This window comes from Battus philenor, unplaced genomic scaffold (genome assembly GCF_028537555.1).
Source record: "Battus philenor isolate CCGP_79_NKW_IND1 unplaced genomic scaffold, ilBatPhil1.0.hap1 SCAF_28, whole genome shotgun sequence".
NCBI lineage: Eukaryota > Metazoa > Arthropoda > Insecta > Lepidoptera > Papilionidae > Battus > Battus philenor.
In genome coordinates, this window is record NW_027181691.1 from 6,665,871 (window position 1) to 6,685,841 (window position 19,971).

General features: G+C 35.3%; 1 protein-coding gene and 2 non-coding genes across 3 annotated transcripts in view; 2 read left to right on the plus strand and 1 right to left on the minus strand.

Moving 5' to 3' along the window:
- LOC137925799 (lateral signaling target protein 2 homolog) overlaps positions 1-12,337 on the plus strand; it is a 69,322-nt gene extending 56,985 nt beyond the window's left edge. The window contains exons 6-14 of the mRNA XM_068769258.1: positions 633-738; positions 1,677-1,832; positions 2,317-2,425; positions 2,868-4,367; positions 5,054-5,158; positions 6,027-6,250; positions 6,955-7,168; positions 7,743-7,879; positions 8,904-12,337. Of these exons, the coding sequence (XP_068625359.1) occupies positions 633-738; positions 1,677-1,832; positions 2,317-2,425; positions 2,868-4,367; positions 5,054-5,158; positions 6,027-6,250; positions 6,955-7,168; positions 7,743-7,879; positions 8,904-9,100 (2,748 nt within the window). The 3' untranslated portion in view covers positions 9,101-12,337. The remainder of the gene's footprint in view (positions 1-632; positions 739-1,676; positions 1,833-2,316; positions 2,426-2,867; positions 4,368-5,053; positions 5,159-6,026; positions 6,251-6,954; positions 7,169-7,742; positions 7,880-8,903) is intronic.
- Positions 12,338-17,502: 5,165 nt separating this feature from the next.
- On the minus strand, positions 17,503-17,575 carry TRNAK-CUU (transfer RNA lysine (anticodon CUU)). The gene has a single exon. It is a non-coding gene; the product is annotated as a tRNA-Lys (tRNA).
- A 1,836-nt stretch (positions 17,576-19,411) lies between these two features.
- On the plus strand, positions 19,412-19,484 carry TRNAK-CUU (transfer RNA lysine (anticodon CUU)). Its single transcript has one exon. It is a non-coding gene; the product is annotated as a tRNA-Lys (tRNA).
- Positions 19,485-19,971: the final 487 nt, after the last annotated feature.

Sequence of the window (19,971 nt, forward strand, 5' to 3'; positions counted from 1 at the left end):
TCGCAAATTGAATATCCGATTGGAACACTTGTTTTTAAATTTACATCAGTACTTGAATAAAGTTTTGATTAAGAAAAAAACTAGTAAAAATACACGAACCCGGAAGATACATTCCTAAAAACAGAATACCAAAAAAATGTTAAAAAATACATGTGACACAATCAATTTGGGGACAACATGTCCCCAACACACGTGCACAACAAATAAAAAATCGACGAAAATAAAAAAAACTATAAAAATGTTTACAAAAAATGTGTAACAGTAATAACAATGAAATTGATATTACATTATTAAGTATTATTCATGCGTTCCTGTTTTCATAAAAACAACTAAGATAATGAAACACCTACCTATAGCCATTTCGATGACTTTTTACGTCAATCAAAACTCTATAAGGCATGTTAAGATGTAACTAAAAAAATATGGTTTACGATAAAGCTTTACATTGAAAATAATGTGATAGTATTATCCTATTTTAGTGTGCAAGTAATTATAGGTTATAATTCACATATTAAATAAATAAAGTGATCACTTCAATAATGTTAACAAATAAATATTTTCCATTGGATTGGGGTATTAAATTGTGCAAATAATTTGATGGAATGTTTTAATTGAGTTAGTCCTATTTGCAGGTGGACTCATATGATCCAGCATTGATGTTCGCAGTGCCACGCTTGGCCATTGTCAGCGGTCTTCTGATCTACTCCAGTGGACCTTTAAGCATCGATAAATCTCCAGGTATCACTTAATTATAATTGTGCTTTAACAAATATTAAATTATTTTTGTTTGTCTAACAGAAGTGTACCAGGTGCACATAAAATCCAAGGACTCATTTTAGAAGTAACCCTTCAGTTCTTATGCACTGCATTTAATTTTGAAAATTAATATTGGATACAATTTATAACCAAAAGCTCTCCTAAAACATCCTGATAAAGAATTTACAGACATGCCTACTCATAATATCAGATTATTAATATCACAGCTACAGTGAAATCATTATTATTAAAATTTCGAATATCGAAAATAGATCCGCGGTATTATCATCGTCTTCTTGTCATGCAGTTGTTATTACAGATACAATAGAGTTATGACAAGAGTGTAATATGAAAAGCGCGAAGCACATTAGTGATCAGCAGTGAAGTCAAAGACTGTACAACATGTGCGATTATCGGGACTTGAACTGGTTACTTGTATCGTAAGATCAGCTGTAGGACATGTACTACTAGACATAAGTCTTTCCTCCTAGATTTGCAATAGAACCTGGAAACGGCTAGCATCTAACGTCTTTCGACGACTGTTAGAGTAGTCTGTCCGGTCCTATTGAAAATCCAGGGGCGTATGTTCATTAGTGGACGTCCAACGGCTGAAATTTAATTTTCTCTTGGGGCGACCGTAATCGCCGCCTATCGTACAGCGATCAAAATTTGCTTCGATTGCGAATGTACAACGTTCTCCCGCGGTGATTTTATGACTAGATAATTCACACGAATGTCGAAGCTAACGCAGTTACATTCCTACTTCCAACCGCTTCAAACAAACGCTTATTGTAAATCTTTGGGGGGAGCGTACTTCCTTCGGTGGACGTCTAAGGACTGAAATGATAATTATGATAGTCTATCCAAATTGGATTTATTTTTTTATTTGGTTAATGAATTTCGAGAACTTTTTTTTTCAGAGGAAATGTCGGACATGTTCCGTCCATTCCGAATGCTTTTGCACAAGATCCGCTCCCTCCTGTGGACGCTCGACCGACGCGAGTTGATGGCTCTGGAACGACTGCTCTGTACCAATGAAGACATCTCTAATTTGGCTGGTTTGGATTTGCCGCACAGTAAGTTGTAAAGAGGATTTATTAATTTATTCTTATTATTAACCATTTTGTATAATTTATAGTGACCAAAACAAAAGTGCTAGAAGTGCCTAACTTGATAGAAACTGGTATCTAATTTAGCTCTTCTACAATGACATTGCAAGCTCCTTTGTCTCTTAAAATCCTTTATAATATCATTACCTTTTCCTCACCTATAGATTATTGATAAGAATAGTTGAAAGCTACCGGCATAGTGTTTTCTGATGACCATAAAAAGGTTATCTGATCACTTTGTAAGTGGATGCCCTACAATTACCAGTTTAACCCTAACAGTAATCTGTTCTGTGCTTGATATGGCCCTCCTAATGCCACTTTACCTACTTACAATTGTCATATAACAATCATCATTAAGCGTCTGGTTTGTTTTCTTTTTGATACGTGGTTAGTGGGAGCATATAAAGAGTTTCATATTAGATTCATAAGTCAATTTTTATTTGTTTTCCAGGTGTTGACCCAGTCTCCGACACTTCTTGCCACTATCCAGATATCGGAGAGTTCGTATCGAAATTCTACGCCGATCACGCGCATTGCAGAGACCTCTATGCTGCACAAAGGTCCGTATATGTCTACCAATAAATATAACGTACTATAAATTATTGAAATTATGCTGTCCGGCAAATTGTAGGATCTTGATTCATATAGTCTGTTGACTTCTATTATAAAATTGGAAAACATTTTATTTCAAAATGATAAATAGTTAAGGGGTTATCAATAATCTTATACTGTAACATTCAGAAAACTTCCAAAAATGTCAAAAAACTTTGTGTGTTGTAACCCTGTAAATTACAAAAAGAAGTCATTGGCTGTTCTGCTCAGGTTTGAGGTATTCATCATCAGAACAAGTAGAAGACTCGAAATGTGATGAATAATAGAATTGTTCCGTTGTTGATAGAATTTAGTTTTTTTTTATTATTTCATTTAAATAAACACTGTGGAATGTTGAAAAAGTTCATAAATAATAAAATATAAGTATTTAAAATTACAACATTTTTGCAGTTCCAGCGAACCGACAATAACTGACGGAGACTACCTTCCAGACAATATAGAGGTGATGACTCCCATATTAGATGGACTCAGACGCCTCACAGAGGATAGTGAAGCGACACAAACGGACGACGAAAATATCGACATGAAGCACACTGAATATTCCCGACACTACTCAACGGATACCGCCAGCACAGATACATTCCAAACAAACGATAGCAAAGACATTCTAGAAAAATCAAGAAAAACTAGCAGAGCGGAGAGCAATGATTTAGCTTCATTAAGAAATCTATCGACCAACGGTTTGATGATGTTCGATCCGCTTGTTATAAACGCCGTCACCGCCTCCACGTCCGCGGAAACAAATCGACAACTGCCCGACCACGATTTAGTCACATCACTAAACGAGCAGGTTACAGAAATAGCTGATAGACTATCATCGATAGTTTCTAGCGACGTGGACATATTGGACCATAATCAGATACATTCTTTCTCGACGAACGATGTCCCAACACTAATATCGGTCGAGACTTCAGAACCGTTCGGATTCTCCGGACCGAGGAACGAACAATTGAGCTGTATGCCGTCAACTAGTCACGGGTATTTGATACCCAATGCAATCAGTCAAGAACCGGTTGTCCTTGCTTCATTGTCTCATAACAACTCTGCAGTCTTCAATCAAGAGGATGAGCACAATGAAGTGAACACAGATATTCCGCTCATGATGCCAGACAACATCGAGGCAGAAATCGTTAACACCAACATATGCATTGCAAACGCAAACCTATCCTCTCTATTACTGACCAACGATGAATTCAGACAAAATTTCGTCGACAACAATGAAGTGACCGACGGTGATAACGCTAGCTTCCATTCCGCTAAGATGACCATGGAGAGAGATGATGAAAGAGTGAAATTTATGTTAGGATACGACAGCGAACACGAATCTCCCGCAGATTCAGGCGTGAGCACCGAGAACACAAGCCTAGACCGGTCTCCAGACACGGACCAGAGCAAAGACAGCCATTTCATGCAACAAAACAGGGTACTGAAGAGTCCGGAAGACGAGAGGAGACACGAAAAGGAAGAGAACACTCTAGAAAGTTCTTTTTCGAACAGCGACGCCACTGTAAATAATAAAATACCCGGCCCGTCGCATGACGTAGAAATAGATAGAATAAGTTCAGAAGAAGATGGTTTGAATGAAGCTACAAATGTATATAAAGACTTAGATTGGGACACTGCGGAACAACACAGAGCCATTGACGACGTCTTTAAAGAATTAATGAGAAGCACAGAGGCAAAGAGCAGTATAGAAGACAATAGAAGTTCGAGTACAGATCTGGCGAGCACACAGAGTGGATCTAGGCAGAGAAAGATGAGGAAGAGTAGTTCAAAAAATAAGAAAAAGGGAAAAATGTGGTCGCACGGAATCGTAATATTAGAAAATCGTAACGCTCAGGCCCAGAATAATCCTTTGAGGTTAAACCTAGAGCATTACATGGACGAGAGGTAATTTTTTACGTAAAACATTTATAAATAGACTATAATTTTTACAGTAATCTATGAGCAATAATAGCCCTGAGGTAGAGGACTAAGGTTTGCGGTCGTGGGTCAGGGGTTCGATTCCCGGAATAAAATCCTGCGAGATTCACATTTTGTACATTAATTACATCAATTTGCCTCTGCTCACAGACAAGTTTCCAGAGGATAGGCAGCAGCGTACCGTTATACCACACTGCGTTGGCCAATCCGCCTGCCACGCGTGGCAATTATCATGTATCCCTCGATAAAGATGTTTAGGGTAGGATTATGTCTTGCAATGGACTAAGACAGCGACGAATTTTTAGGGGTTAGATTATCATAACAGATTTTCTACCAGAAAAGACATAAGAATGTAAAATTGTTATAGTATCGTGATACTAAATGCCTTGCACTCAATGGCTTAGCATACAGTTTTAACTAGCTAACTAGTTGTGTATAACTGTGTTATGTATTTTAGCGGCTACAGTATTCATAGTACTTTATACTAATCACTGTGCAGTATTTCGTTTTGAATGCTTTAAGATAGGATAGCACTATAGAATTTCTCGGCCCCCATCGCCGCGCTTTCCCTATGCGCAGTACAGCGGTTGCGATAGCACTATAGCACCTCATGTTTTTTTTTCTTGTGTTTTGAATAACAAATTATGTTTCAGTGGGACATCCTGTGGTACATCTGAGTGTGCAGATGACGAGCAGATAGCTCTCGCTCTCCAGGCGCAGGAGTTGGCCGCACGACAGCAGGCGCGCGGGAAATTCAAGTACGTTATACGTGGTGAAATTTTCGCAGTAGAACCTGAGCTAGAAAAGTTGCTAAGAGAGAATTCTTGTATTATTCTCGTTGATCAGTTGTATCGAGCTAAGAATGCGTTTACAATGGTGCAAATTATTAGTACGTCTGTTGTTTACACGGTCCGGACATTTTCTATATCTATGATATACAAAAAAGTGTAAATAAATAAATATTCCCTTCATAGTACTATAGTCGTGATTGATTGGTTAGATTTGTATGATGTTTTTCATTATAAATTGTATTTGCGTCATATATGTTTAAAAAATTTTTTTAAGATAATCAGATGATTTATTTTATCGCATTATTATTTTTATGATGATTTTTTTATAGTGATTTTGCTGGCCGATTTTGTTTTATATTATGTTGTTTAATCTATAAATAAGTTTTTCGTTTTTTGGTATAAACTCCCTTCGGCGACGAGTATAGGAAACCTATTATTTTCCTTTACTATTTTTGTGTAATAAATAATTTACTTGTTAATATTGTTGTGAGCGAATCATTAATATGTAAGTGGTTAATAAGAGCACTTTACAAATGATTATTAATGTTGAGTCATTTTGGAATAAGTAGTGGGGACAATATTATCGCAGGGACACGGCAACACGAGTGTTGTGAGACGCGCACTAGTATTGAGTGTAATTCTGTTAAGAGTTAAGTTACTGGCTAGTATACTGTATAGCGAGCTTAAACTCATAACCAAAAGTGCAGTGTCAATAGTTAGATTATAACATAAAGATTTTTTACATAAAGATACCTTAGTTTAGGGATCCTGTAAAACAAAGTAAATTACAAGTCGACAGGAATTTGTTATAAGTTTTTTTAATAACTGCTTTCAGGTCGAGTGAGGATCTGATCCACCGTCTGTTCGTTTGCATCGCTGGGGTGGCGGATCAACTGCAAACAAACTTCGCCGCGGACCTTCGCAACATCCTGAAATCCGTGTTCCTCATGAATCAGACGCCGGATCCGCCAGAGGGCGATGAACCTCCGCCGTGCGAAGCGTCGGATAAAGCCTCCACTATTGAATATGAAGCAACAGAAGATCAAGTGATACAGAATGGTAAGTGGATACCGATGCAGATATACATACATATAGATGTATATATATATATATATTTATGTATTTATATATATAATACCTATCTAGTTAGTAGTACATAGATATCCAACCGTTAATGGGCTATAACCTCTATGCCAGAAAGAAGTTCTTACACAAATAAGTTAATTATACCTATTTTATCTAAAACACCTTATCTTATTAATGACATAAGTACCACCCACGTCCCCATTTACCTTTTGACTTCGCTACCAAAAAGAAAACTTTATTACCAACTAAAAAATGTCTTCGCCCGCGTTCGGGAAAAACTATGTACTTGTAGTGAATCTTATGTCGTCGGTACATCTTGTGTGAGACCCTACACTTTTTCTATCGGTGGTCGCCACTCGAGAAACTTTGTATCTTAATGGTCGACGGCTGCATGTGGGACCCACTGCCACTTTAGACAAGCAACATTACGAGCTACATTAATGACCTTAGTTCTTCTTTTATTCTCTGGGTAATCTTGATTCTCCTTATGTAGCTAATGGTGAAATACCACGTCTCAGAGCCATAAATATTCACGAGCAAAACACACCTTCGCGACGTTTCGGAGCTTTTCGAACGCTGTACATCCGAGTTGGATTCTGAGAGCGATGAAGTTAACAGTGAAATGTAATTATAACCTCTACTTCAAAGCTATAGCTAAAATATTTTCAATTCTACAGGCAGCTCATTCGACAGTGTTTATTCAGCGGAAGAGGTGTACGCCGATAGTACGTCGGAATCGTCACCGTCGGAGTCGGGCTCGCGTATCGTCCGTCGGAACACGGTGAACGCGAGCACCATGGCCGAGCAGTCGGACAGCGACGCGCGCCGCAAGTCCGTCGACAACTCCGGCAACCTACAGGCTTCTGTCTCCACCGGCGACTTGACTTACAGGTCGATATTTATTTTAAGGTTCTACTTTAGCAAGCTCACAATCATTCAACGAGCAGTGGCCTATGCTCGAGTATTCTCTCCGATATCGAATGAGGAATGAGATCCGTACGAATGAAAGTAACATAGCGTGCAATAAATAAGGTGTCTCTGGACGATAAATTTACCTTTTATTCATGGTATTCGTCGGCGTTAACAAATACACGAATTAAGTTTAGATTTGGTAGCGCTTTGGCGCTTGTTGTTTTTAGACTGCATTCACTTTGAAAACGGCATATAATCTATCCTAACGTATATTTAAAATAAATTCTAATTCAATACAATATAAACGAAACACGACAGCGTCCAAAGTAAAATTTAAATTAGAATTTTGTCGCAATTAATACTTAGAGATGCATTAGATAGCTATTTAATTTTAATAATTGCTTTATTCATAGTGTTATATAATAGTTATTAATTTTCTTATATTTAGATTTGGCCGTGGTTAATTTTACCTGTGCATATTTTTTGAGCTTGAGTATGTCATTATTGTGCTATTCGTAGTATTAAGACAAATTTCGATGGCGATGATTTACAGGCGCGAGGAAGAGCGTTCAGGGTCACCGTGTATAGAGCGAGCCCCTGAATGGGTGCCCGACATCGCGGCGCCGTCGTGCATGCGCTGTTCCGCTCACTTCACCGCCTTCCGACGTCGACACCACTGCAGGAACTGCGGTAAGTGTCCACAATTGACCTCGTCGTCCTTCTTCAGGAACCTTATATACCTCACCGTCCTTCTTCAGGAACCCTAAGTTGTGGCTTAGAAATTCACTCCCAATCGAAATTCCTTCTTGCAGAACCATTCAACATTCAATTGAAAACATTTTTATTCAAGTTAGCATTTACGTGCACTTTTATTTCGTTTATTTTAACATTATAAGTATATTTCTTTAAAATTTATCAAAATGACTATGCATTTTGATAAATTTTAAAGAAATATGTTCATTTTTGAGACCCCCTATTGGAGAAATACTTCTTTTAATCCCAGTGATTAGTATAAATCATTCATATTTGCCAAAAAAATGGCGCCGCATATTTGCATAATTAATTACATCGAATTTAAAGATGCACATATTTTATAGGATCTGATTTTCTTATAAAGCTATTTAATTGGTTTTTATATATTGTGTTTTTATTTCAATGCTTGAGATTCCTTCAGCGGGACACAAAATATGCACTCGCATCTTTCATCTCGAGAAACACAAGTATTCTTCTAGATTAAGTTAACGTTAAATTTCTAGTGCGTGAAAGAAATCCAACCGACATCACTGAATTTACGAAGAAAACATTGAAGTTGCAAAAAGGGCCAAAAGAAATTATTATTATTTATTGTACCAATGGAAGAAAAATAGCCCGAAAGAAATTAAAAACATTTGATACACTCAAACTCCACATGATATTTTACATTTAATCTTACATGTAACTTATAGTAATGCAATGAAAAACCTAATAACACGAAAAGTAAAAGTCCTAACTTTTATAAATTCTAGTATATACTTAGAGCAGGAAATAAAATTGTAAAAAATTCAAAGGTCAATATATAAAATAATCTGAAAAAAAAATAACCTAAATTTGATTAACTATAAATCTAGAACTGAACTAATGCTAGAGGTCTAATGCTTTATCATAGTTTTATTTATAAACTTCTATGAACTATTTGAAATCGATAAATTCAACAGAAAATAAACATTGTTTGCAGGTAAAGTGTTCTGTGCGTCGTGTAGTTCGAACTCGATCCCACTGCCCCGTTACGGGCAACTGAAGCCGGTGCGAGTGTGTGAGGAGTGTTTTCAGCGTATCGCGCGCCATTGCCGCCGCCCACACGCCCCCAACACTGCTCACGTCCCCCACGCCGCCTACGCGCCACAAGCCACGCACTCTGCGAACCACCGGTGAAAGGCACGCAACACTCCTGCGCATACGTCGTGGATCGACAGCTCGATAACTGTACGGTGATGATTTCTTACAACTTTTAGTTTCTTGGCCAGTAGATATTGCATAAGATCATTGTTGCAACAAAAACACGTTCGTCAGGACTTTGATTCTAAATTAACTTTATAAATAATAACATTTGCATAAGTTTTTAAGGGGCCGTTCATAAAATACGTTACCTGAAATTTCACTTTTTTAAACTCTGGAGGGGTAGTCACACTAGCATCGTTCGTCGTGTTTTCTTAGCCACCTTATGAGCGTATGTATATATATGAACAGCTCCTAATATGGATGTATCTATGACACGTTAAAAGCGTGCTTTCATTTAGTTGCTGTCCAATAATTTGTTTGGTTAGGGCATTGCAAGCAAACAATGGTAATTTACCGCATTGCGTTAAGCAAACCAAATGAAAGTGTAACACAAGTGTAACGGTCAAAGAAATTATATTTTTAATTATCTTATATATGTGAAACGTGTTAAATTCAAACAAATATATAAGTTATATCTATTGACATAAGTTGACCAAAATATATATAATTGTCATAGATAATAATTTTTTTAATTAAATTCAGGCATGACATGTAAATTTTGTAATGTCATATACTATAATGAGCCTTGACGATCCTTAGCGCGTTATTTCGACATGTCCTATACAATTTCATGTAAATACAACATACAATTACATTCAAATATACCATGTACCTGACATAAACCGACAAGTTAAATCGAACTGTAAAACGAAGACCATTTAAAATAGATTAATTGTTTAACATGCGAGCTCTTTACAAATAAATCACACCTTTGTAATCAGAGGCCAAAAATATGTAATAATTCATATTTACCTAAAGTTATTATGTTGTCTATAAGTTTAACATCATCCGGCTGGTCTTGTGCTGTCCGCGATCTTGGCTATGTCCTCAGTCCATCTAGCGGGGGACCTAGGCACGCCGTGTGTACAGACTCATGGTAGCCACTTTAAAGCCCTTAGTCCCCAACGGCCGAAGGTTGCAAGCACAACTTGTCTCGCCCACAGTTACTTCAGACGAGCAATTCTTCGAGACGTCCATGATCTTGGTTCTACTGTGGATCTTATTTCTGATTTAATTTTTCATCAGTACTAATTCAAAAATTAAAGAAACTCAAGAAGTGGGACTAACTTTCAGCCAGATGTTTTAATTATAATTAAATGTAATATAAAATTAACAAATCTGTAAAAGTTTCATATGCCTATAATTTTCCAGGGATTTTTCAGTAAAAAATTCTTTTTTATAATTAGCCAACTTTTTAATCTTAGGTAAATAGAAACATATTTTTACATCAGACTGCTTAGACTTCATTCGCATGTTTCAAAGTCCATTGAGATAGTCTTCGTGTGATATTTGACATTATTCCAAAATCGTATATCTTTTTGTAATATAACCCTCCATTGTTGACTAAGTTGTTAATAGTTAGCGTTTTTAATTATAAATATGTATCCCGTATTGACTGATATAATTATTGTGAGTTTCGAATTAGGATTTGAAGTTACTGAGGGTAGCTCTCTAAATGATATGGATTGGAGTTTAATTTGATTTGTGAATTTGAAATATTTAAACAGCTTTTTTATATGATCTCCAATATGCAAATATTTTAAACTGTATACCTATGTTTGCGCTAACAATTTTTAATCCTTTGTTCGTAAGATATTGTAATTGTATGATTTATAATTCACTTCCGAATCTGAAAGTCTAGTTTACAGGGTGCGGTTTGAAGTTTTTCCTAAAAATGTTTTAATATTATTTGCTCCCCCTCTAATCTATCTACATACGAAATCCACTGTTTTACAGATTTTTAACAGGACCGGTTGGAAAAAGTCTGTGTGCATCTAATGTTATCTAACTTTTGCCAATTCGCTGGACTATCTCTGTTTGTCTAATGACTTCCTCATTTCTGATTCGTTCTCGTAGGGAAATTCTGAGCATAGCTCTCTCTCCATTTCCCAACAAGCAACTACTGTGTACCTCCAATGAAGCCTGAAGTTAGCAACCATGTTCCACTACCAATACATATTTCTTTCTAAATATTAAAACATAAAATAATAAAATAAACATATAATAATTAGTCGTCATTTTTTTGTCACACATGAAGCTTATAATTAGGAAAAAAAATTACTTCAAAGCGATCAGCCTGTAAAATAGTCTTGTTAATTATTCCGTTTTCTAATATTTCCATTATAACTCCTATGTTATTCCTGAAGTCTTGTTTTTACTTTATGTAATAATAACCATAGCAGAGTTTTCGGTTTTTATATTAACTTTTAGTATGATTCACAGAAATTTTATTAATACAGTTCGTCACGAGTTTTAGAAAAAAAAACTTAAAACTTGATCAAATAGATTTCCTTATTAATTTTGTTCAAAGTAAAATCAAAACTTTATTTTTAACTTAATATTGATTTAGTCTTAAGTGTTTCTGTTATGTATGTATGCACTAAGGGGTAATGTAATTTTAAAGAAAAAAAAATCACAATTTTTTTATAGATTTCTACACTGCCTAGTATTCGTCAACTCAAAATATATACCTTAGGTTATTTGAGTATTGTTAATTTTATTTTAAATGTATATTTATCTCGGAGCTGTCGATAAATATTGCTTCCGGCACACTAGTGATTTCGTTTAAAAATCACAATAAATTTTATTGACTTTTCCTCCGTTTAATAATTAAAATAATGACTTACGTGGTAAGAAAAGTGGGCGCAGGTGAAGTGATCTCTTTGCAGAATATAATCAAAACTGGGAATTATATTTAATCAGTTTTTAAATATTAAAAATAAAAGTATATTTTTAGGAATTAAAATTTAACATGTTTATATTTTAACCTAAATTTCTAATATTAGAATACACACGAAATGAAAATAACAAAAATACTTTTTGAAAAAAATTCCATTGTTTCCTTTTTTATAAATGGAATGGTGTTAGTTAGTATTTGTAATGTAAGTGTAATGTTATTATGAAATGTATGTAAATTTTGTAAAGGTTATAACTAGCGAATATGTACACAGTCTAGTGACTCCGTTAGCTACTGTTTCATAGCTTTTTGTATATTATAAAGATGATAATAATTATGTACCAATTGCCGTTTCCGAGACCACGAATGTCCGAGTGATAATATGATACTGTTATATATTTTAATCGTATAAACAAAATGTCGAATTAGTACAATGGTAGTTTTATTTGACACGCATTTTCAGTTGTTGTTTGTCCATGGATAATTGAATGGTTCCCTCCTCCGATGCGGGGGGCCGTGACCTAAATCACGTCATCATCATTTGTTCCGGTTCTCTGCGACGTGTAACAGAAACGTTTATATTGGGAGTGGTGCTGATTTAGTACGATCAGCGCAAAACTACCTACGGTTTATTACCGTCTACACTGCCAGAGACAATCAATTTTTAGAAGTCGTCACTAAGTTTTACAGCGATATTTCCGAAAAACACAAAGATGTACCTCAGACTTTTGAGACAAGATTTATTAGACATTTTTAGTTTTTCATGTATGGGAGTTGTTAGTCCTGTGCACCACCCCTATGGTATTTGTAGAAGTTTCCGCCAGCACCACAACTGCGATGGGAAATAAACTGTTACCGCGGCCTATTTTCATTTTAGCAAAAAGCATTCTACAACCTAACTGTTGCTATTGATATTCATGTAATGTGGACAGCTGTGTATGATACACTACATTACAGAACAGTCCCATGTCTGTGAATTATCACGAAATATATCTTAGAAGCTTATTAAGCAAACACTTGTGAAAAAATCCTACCAGTATAAAGAATTTGTCTTGAATTTAGTTGCAGTAAAGCTTGAAAAAGAATCACTACAGTGTTAAGGATATTGTGAGGGGGACCACAAAAAGAAATCTTGTCTAAGTTTGTTGTGGACTCTCAGTTCGAAACCCTCGTAGGTTTAAGCTGAACAATGCTTTTATAGAGAAACGTGATCTGATTAAATTGAGGTCTTATGTGACAATAATGTAGTGTATGTGTATGTCGTTCTACATTTCCCAGATTTTGCAAACATGTAGTGCAGCAGACCATTAGTAGAAATAAAACTAATGAACAAAAATAAACGTTTGGGTAAAGGGTCTGCCTTTACAAGATAAAGGGTCGAAGAAAAAATTGGTAATTAAATGAAGAAGTGAAATTAAAAATTATATATGTGTTATTAAAGAAAAAATAAAAGAAGCTGTAAAAAACCAAATGTTCCCAGGCATGATGGTGAGGGAAAAAGGTGATATGTAAAAGAAGTTAGGAAGGAATAATTGATAGAAAATGTAAATGATGCAAGGAAAGATAAAGTGAAATTGTGAAGAAAGAAAGGATAAAGTTTAAAAATATGTGTATAAAAATTGATAAAATCATTTTAACCCGTAATTGTAATGTACCTGCCCCACACTAAGCAGGGGGAACAAAGGGCCCTCAAAAACGGGGGTCCTTAAAGTTTGCGAGTGACTTCTTACACTAACCTCAGGCAGTTCCACAAAGATGACTTCAGACCCTCTAGATTTTTTTAAGGTCTAGCACACACTGTAGCTTCCAAAACTTACCATATTTTTAAGTAATTCACATGATTAAGGTCTAGACTGCAGAAGTACCCAAGTTTATAGTCAATAAAAATTTTAGATATAGAGATCCTATATACTAATTAATGAAATAAAAGACGTGTGTGACGTAGACCGCATAATTGTTCCATACGGAATGCTTGTATTAGTGAAAGTTACATGGCTATTTATACAGCTGCAGGTTAGCAAGTGGCCAATAAAATATGTAGATTCAAGTGGCAAAGAAAAAGTATATAATGTGACATTTAAAAAAAAGCCTGAATTCTTCGTGCCGATCAGAACGGAATCGAGAAGTTTGTAGTGCCGAACAAAGCGCTTGTAGGACGATACTGTGGATAGGGTACACTTGTCGCGAAATACGCGATTTTTCGGACACATGGTTAGTGTAATTAAATGTATTAAACCTATTTTGTCACCCTGACAATGTGTGATTGTCAAGATGGAAAAAGGGATGAAAACAGAATTTTATTCGGGAAGGGACCGAATTTATATTCGGGAGGACGAAATGTTATTGGAAAGACCGAATTTTATTCGGGAAGACGGAGGGAGTATTTTTCAGGATAAATACGTCATGCGTTGGTAAGGCATGTGTGGGCGCACGAAGTGCGCACGTGCAAAGGAGAATACGACATGCGTTGGTGAGGCATGTGTTGGCGCACGGAGTGTGCGCGTGTGAAGGAGTAACCAACATGCGTTGGCGAGGGATATGTTGGCGCATTGAGTGCGCGCGTGAGATGTGCAAAGGTGGAGCCGTGTTGTGCTGTGATCGATTGGTAAAACGGCCTCACGTGGTAAGATTCTTGCACGACGACGGTTGGTTAGTACTTACCCATCGCCCGGGTAAGTTGCACAAACCATTGGTAGATTGAATTGTATTATGTATTTGTAATTGTAATTGTATGATGATGTATATCGAGAGATTAGATTAAAGACCGTGATGAGATGATGGTGGTTGTGGCGGGTCTGCAGTGGCGAGTGTGGAGGACCCTTCCGGATCAGCGATCCGGCCATGTTTGCTGATAGCCTAGGACGACGGGCCTACCTGATTTACACGAGAGCCGTGCCTGGGTTTCTGGGACTCCTGGGTAGGACTGGGTGTCCTAGGTAGAGGCCGATATGCTTGAGACCGTGTTTCGCTATCGGTGTTACTCTGTAGTGATGTGAATTGGTAGACATCAGTAGCTGGAGCGTAGTTGGCAGCAGGCGTGCCCGTCCTGTGGGGGCCGTGCACCGTTTGGTGACTCCCGGGTGCGTTTCGTGTGTCAGTGCGGGTTCGGTTACATGTGTTTACATGTGTTAGGTCTCGATTTCTCGGTATACATCAACGTGCCTTTGTACCTAATTGATTTTCTATGTGAACCTAAAGTTGAAATGCGAAGCAGATCGATTGTAAATTACACTATTTATGACAGTAGTCTTAGTGTAATGTGTTATATAGTGTAAGATGTATGGTGGCGACAACAATCCTCAAGGAATGATTAATTGTTGAATTTACACTTCATTAGAATTTTTAAATATTACATGATCAAAGTGGAGAAATCACAGTTTTTCAGAATAGTTTTTTTTAATAGTCTCAAATCTAGATCGTATTTTCTTATCGTATCACAATAATATGTAGTAAAATAAAACTACAGCATTTTTACAAGAAATGAAGATTCATTATAAATACTTCTCTACGAGGTGGAATTACGTAGAAGGAGACGTAGATGAACGAAAGTAACCGATATCGTCCAGCGATTGGTAAATTAGCAGTAGGCAAGCCATATAGCGCGCGGAACAGATAGCCGCTGTGGCCTTAAGTTTCTGGAGAGAGGCCATGAACCGGGGAACGCAGCCAATGACGTCCACTAACAAAGTGCATGCAGACGACCTTGACGCTGAATACAGGCAGCTATCCACCACTCTAATAAGAAATCTATGCGGAAGACTTCCGTCCAGCGATGAACATGTTATGGATAAAATAATTATTTATTATCTATTTATTACGGTGCGGGAGTAAAGGCAATTATAGGATCCGAAACGAAATTTCTTTCTTAAAGGTTTCTTATATTCCTTTGTGACTATTTGCATATATATATATATATATATATATATATATATATATATATATATATATATATATATACAGAAATGTTAATGCATATAAAATCGTTACAACAAAAATCGTTAAAAAAATGTTACTAAAATGTAATTGATTTATTAATCCTTTCAAGCGAGAACTTTTTATTGGTTCCTAAATAGATATTTTAGTTTCAAATTAGGAATTTTAATAGTCACGGCAAAGGAAAATAATGAAAGTGAATTTTTGAAAAATTTTAAAAGACAGTCTTTATAGAAAAATTAAGTATCGCCGCTGTAGATGAATGAACATCTATAAGATGGTTTTTATAAAAACGAATAGTTTTTTTTTTTACATTATACGGTTTTTTTGTACCAGGCTTACATTGCTACCCAAGTGACGTTTACAGATTCCACTGGAGCGACGGGTTTGGGAATAGTGGACGCTTAGCCTAAAACCTCTGCTGTTGTATCGAAGTTTGAGGGCCGAACGTTTTACATTACTTAGACTTGGCTGGGAGACCCAGGCTTCCGCTCTCAATCATCGATAATACCCGTTTAGCGTTCTAGTTCACCACGACTTGGACGATTGCTGTTACTTGACTAACAGCTAATTATTGGTAACAAATGTAAAAGCTTTAGAGGTGTGAATGTATAACTCATTTGTCAGAAAAAAAAACTTTATATAATGCAAGTAAGATTTTACGTTAATTTATTGCAGTATACCATAACGTTTTCCATAATGTTTTCTGTTATTTTTCTGTGTTATCATTAGTATCTATCCCTGCGATATAATATAGGGATGGGATATATATCCAATAAATTCATTTAAATATGTTGAAATTTATTTTGGAAAATACTTTTTTTCTTTATTTTCGTTTTTAAATAGGGTGTACTATATAGTAATTGACAGCAAATGATCTATACAATTATTACTTTAAAGCTTTTACACCTATAACTAATCAACCTGTATCTTTTTTGCGTATCTCTCTGTATACGTTATTTCCTCAAATGTTATATATTATTTCGGACCGTCTGTCGTTCGTTGATCTTTATTTATTAGCATTATGAGTCTATTCCAATTACTTATGCGTCTTTTTCTTAATTATCATCTCATTTTTAAAAATTAACATTTATTATAGTTAAATACGGATGACTGGTCCACACACTGCCCATAAATATCTTAATTTGAGAAGCGATATTAAAATCAATGGATGATCGTAAACTCTTTAAAATATTAAAATTAAGTACTTCTATGAATTAGAATATTATTAGCTGCAATTACAAATTAGACATAATCAATCGCAGCAAATTTATTGGTGAAGCAGCTTAAATGTTTTTTTTTTAATGTAAGAAAAATAAAAAAAACTACTTAACATTAGCAGATTTAAGGTATTTTATTACTTTGTATCAAAATCTATAAAATATTGTAGTAAAACACAACAAAACGTTTAATTAACAATATACATAGATTAAAAACAATAACTAAAAATACATCATTCATATAAGTAATTCTGTCTATCCTATATTTTTTACATTATTAACTTAATAACTTTTTTGTGTATACATATTCGTCGCTTCACAAAATTCTTTTTATCAATAGCATCAAGGTCTCTTGGCTGAAGTATTTTTAAATAGTTTCTGTGCGTCTATTTCTTAATACATTCCATAGGTAGTCAGTAGATTTAATGAAAAGATAAAAAATATTTCGCCCAACGTGGGGCTCGAACCCACGACCCTGAGATTAAGAGTCTCATGCTCTACCGACTGAGCTAGCCGGGCTATGAAAACAGATTTCAAATATTCAACTATATTATTAGTTCTATAATATTAAATATAAACCATATTTAAAGTTATTGTATATTTGGATTTTTATACATATGTGGATACTTTAACTTTTCCTTGCTACCCACATCTGTTCTTTTCTATGCACGTTCTCACCCCACTACACGTATATTTGTGTTGAACCTTTACATTATTACAACTTATTCAGAATTCAATGTTTTATTTCGACAAATAGTGTTATGAAACTTCTCGAATCTTAGGGTAAACACTTATATTTTGATGGTTGAAATTAAAAAATAGTGCTTGAAATGGTTAGATATATTATACAGGTAATTACTCATACGTAAAAAGGCTTAAAGAAGTAAACGTGTAGCACATTTCGTGTCAATTAAAGCATGGTATACTCTATCCAAAAATATTTTTTTTTGAAACTTCGCATTACTACATAATAAAATGAATTTGTCTACTATATCTCCTTACAGACTTTTATACTGCCAGAAGTTACAATTGTACCCATCATATTAGACTTAAATAAAAACTAAAAATCTTGCAGAATAATGGAAGCACGCTTAAACTATAATAATACTGAAACCGCTGTACCGCACCTTAGACTTGCGGGCGACTTTCCTAAGGCTCGGTACAGCATTTTCTATTATATTATAAGATCCGTCAGATCATCCATTTACCCATCAGATTAAACGGCAAACAACTTACGTCAATAACAAAAAAGTAATCAATAAAACTCGTGCTAAAAACTGAGCTACATATGAATATAGAGGACAAAGAAGACTTTAGAGCAGTGATTCCCAAAGTGGTCTAAATCGACCCCGAGGGGTCTATGACAACCCGCAAAGGGTCTACGTCAGCGAAAAAAAATTTGGGGGTCTATGAAATGAAAATGGGGGTCTACGATAGTGCTGTTTATTTCTAAGTAATTTATTATTAAAGCATCAGGTTCATCCTTCTCACTAAAAATATTGACTTATTGCTTATGCTATTTTATTTAAAGATTATTTCATATTTATTTAATGTTACGTATATTTTACATAACGGATACAAAATTTTATTTTGAGTAGTTTTAATTTAAATTCAATTAATAAATGTATAAATTAACATGTGTTTTTTCTTTAAGTTTTTAACACTACACTTCACTACAGTTAGAAATTTACAGGAAATCAATATCAGGTAAGTAGGAGATCTACCCAACTCGGAAAAACATGGTAAGGGGTCTACGACACAAAAAAGCATGGGGAACTCTGCTTTAGAGGGTAGTACCAAATTAATATAATATTTGTATACTAATTTGTGTTGTGGTTTAATCATCATTATATCAGCCGATAGATGCCTACTGCAACCTGAGTTACTGACCTTGAGTTGTCGGACCACCTAGTGGGCCCCACTCACGCCGCGTTTACGGACTTGTAGTTGCCACTCGAAAACCTTCCTGCGCCAAAAGCCGTCGACTACACCGTCGATGTGCTTCGGCACAAATCAGCAATTCTTCTAACTCTCGTGTCTGCATCGGTAACTTTGGTTATTTGAATCTGTACGAAATTCGTCTACCGCCAACAATTAATATTTATATATTACGTGGTAACAAAATATGTGTTTCCCCTCAAACAAGCGATTTTACAAAGCTGTCACGGTAACCTTTAAGATGTTAAATTTGTCTAGTAATTATTTTGATCTTCAATCGTTTACGTAATAAATGTGCTGTAATTTATATTGCATAGTTGCTTCAATATTCTTTTCAGAATTTCTTAAAGCAAATATAATAGTATAGTTACAATTTGTTATTATATGTTGTGGGAATATTGAAAACTGAGGGTACCAGCCCGGCTAGCTCAGTCGGTAGAGCATGAGACTCTTAATCTCAGGGTCGTGGGTTCGAGCCCCACGTTGGGCGAGATATTTTTTACCATTTCATTGAAGAAAAACTATGTATTATATTTTGCTTGCTTAAATTATATAATAAAGCATTTTTTGTGTTATAATGAATGTACACTAGTCAGGAGAGGTTTATGTAGTGAATTTAAGTGAATATAAATATTTGCCGTAACATGTTCAAAAATATATCCCCATGTTGTTTTTTTCTACAGAGGCTAGAAAATACTAAATCAAGACGCAAGTTTTATCTGAGGAATCTTGTAATTAGTAAATACTCGTATATTTTATATTTTCCCTAGTCTAAACTTACTAATTGTTATTAGTGCGTAAGCTTATACTGAATATTAAATAAATAAAGATAAATAATCATGTTCAGGGATCTCGATACGTCTACAGCAAATGAAGCCTCAATTATATTAGACTTATTTTCAAGGATACATCTCCGGTTATAGACTCAGCAAACTTATTAGTATATCTTTCTCTTCGTGTATAATATATAATATATA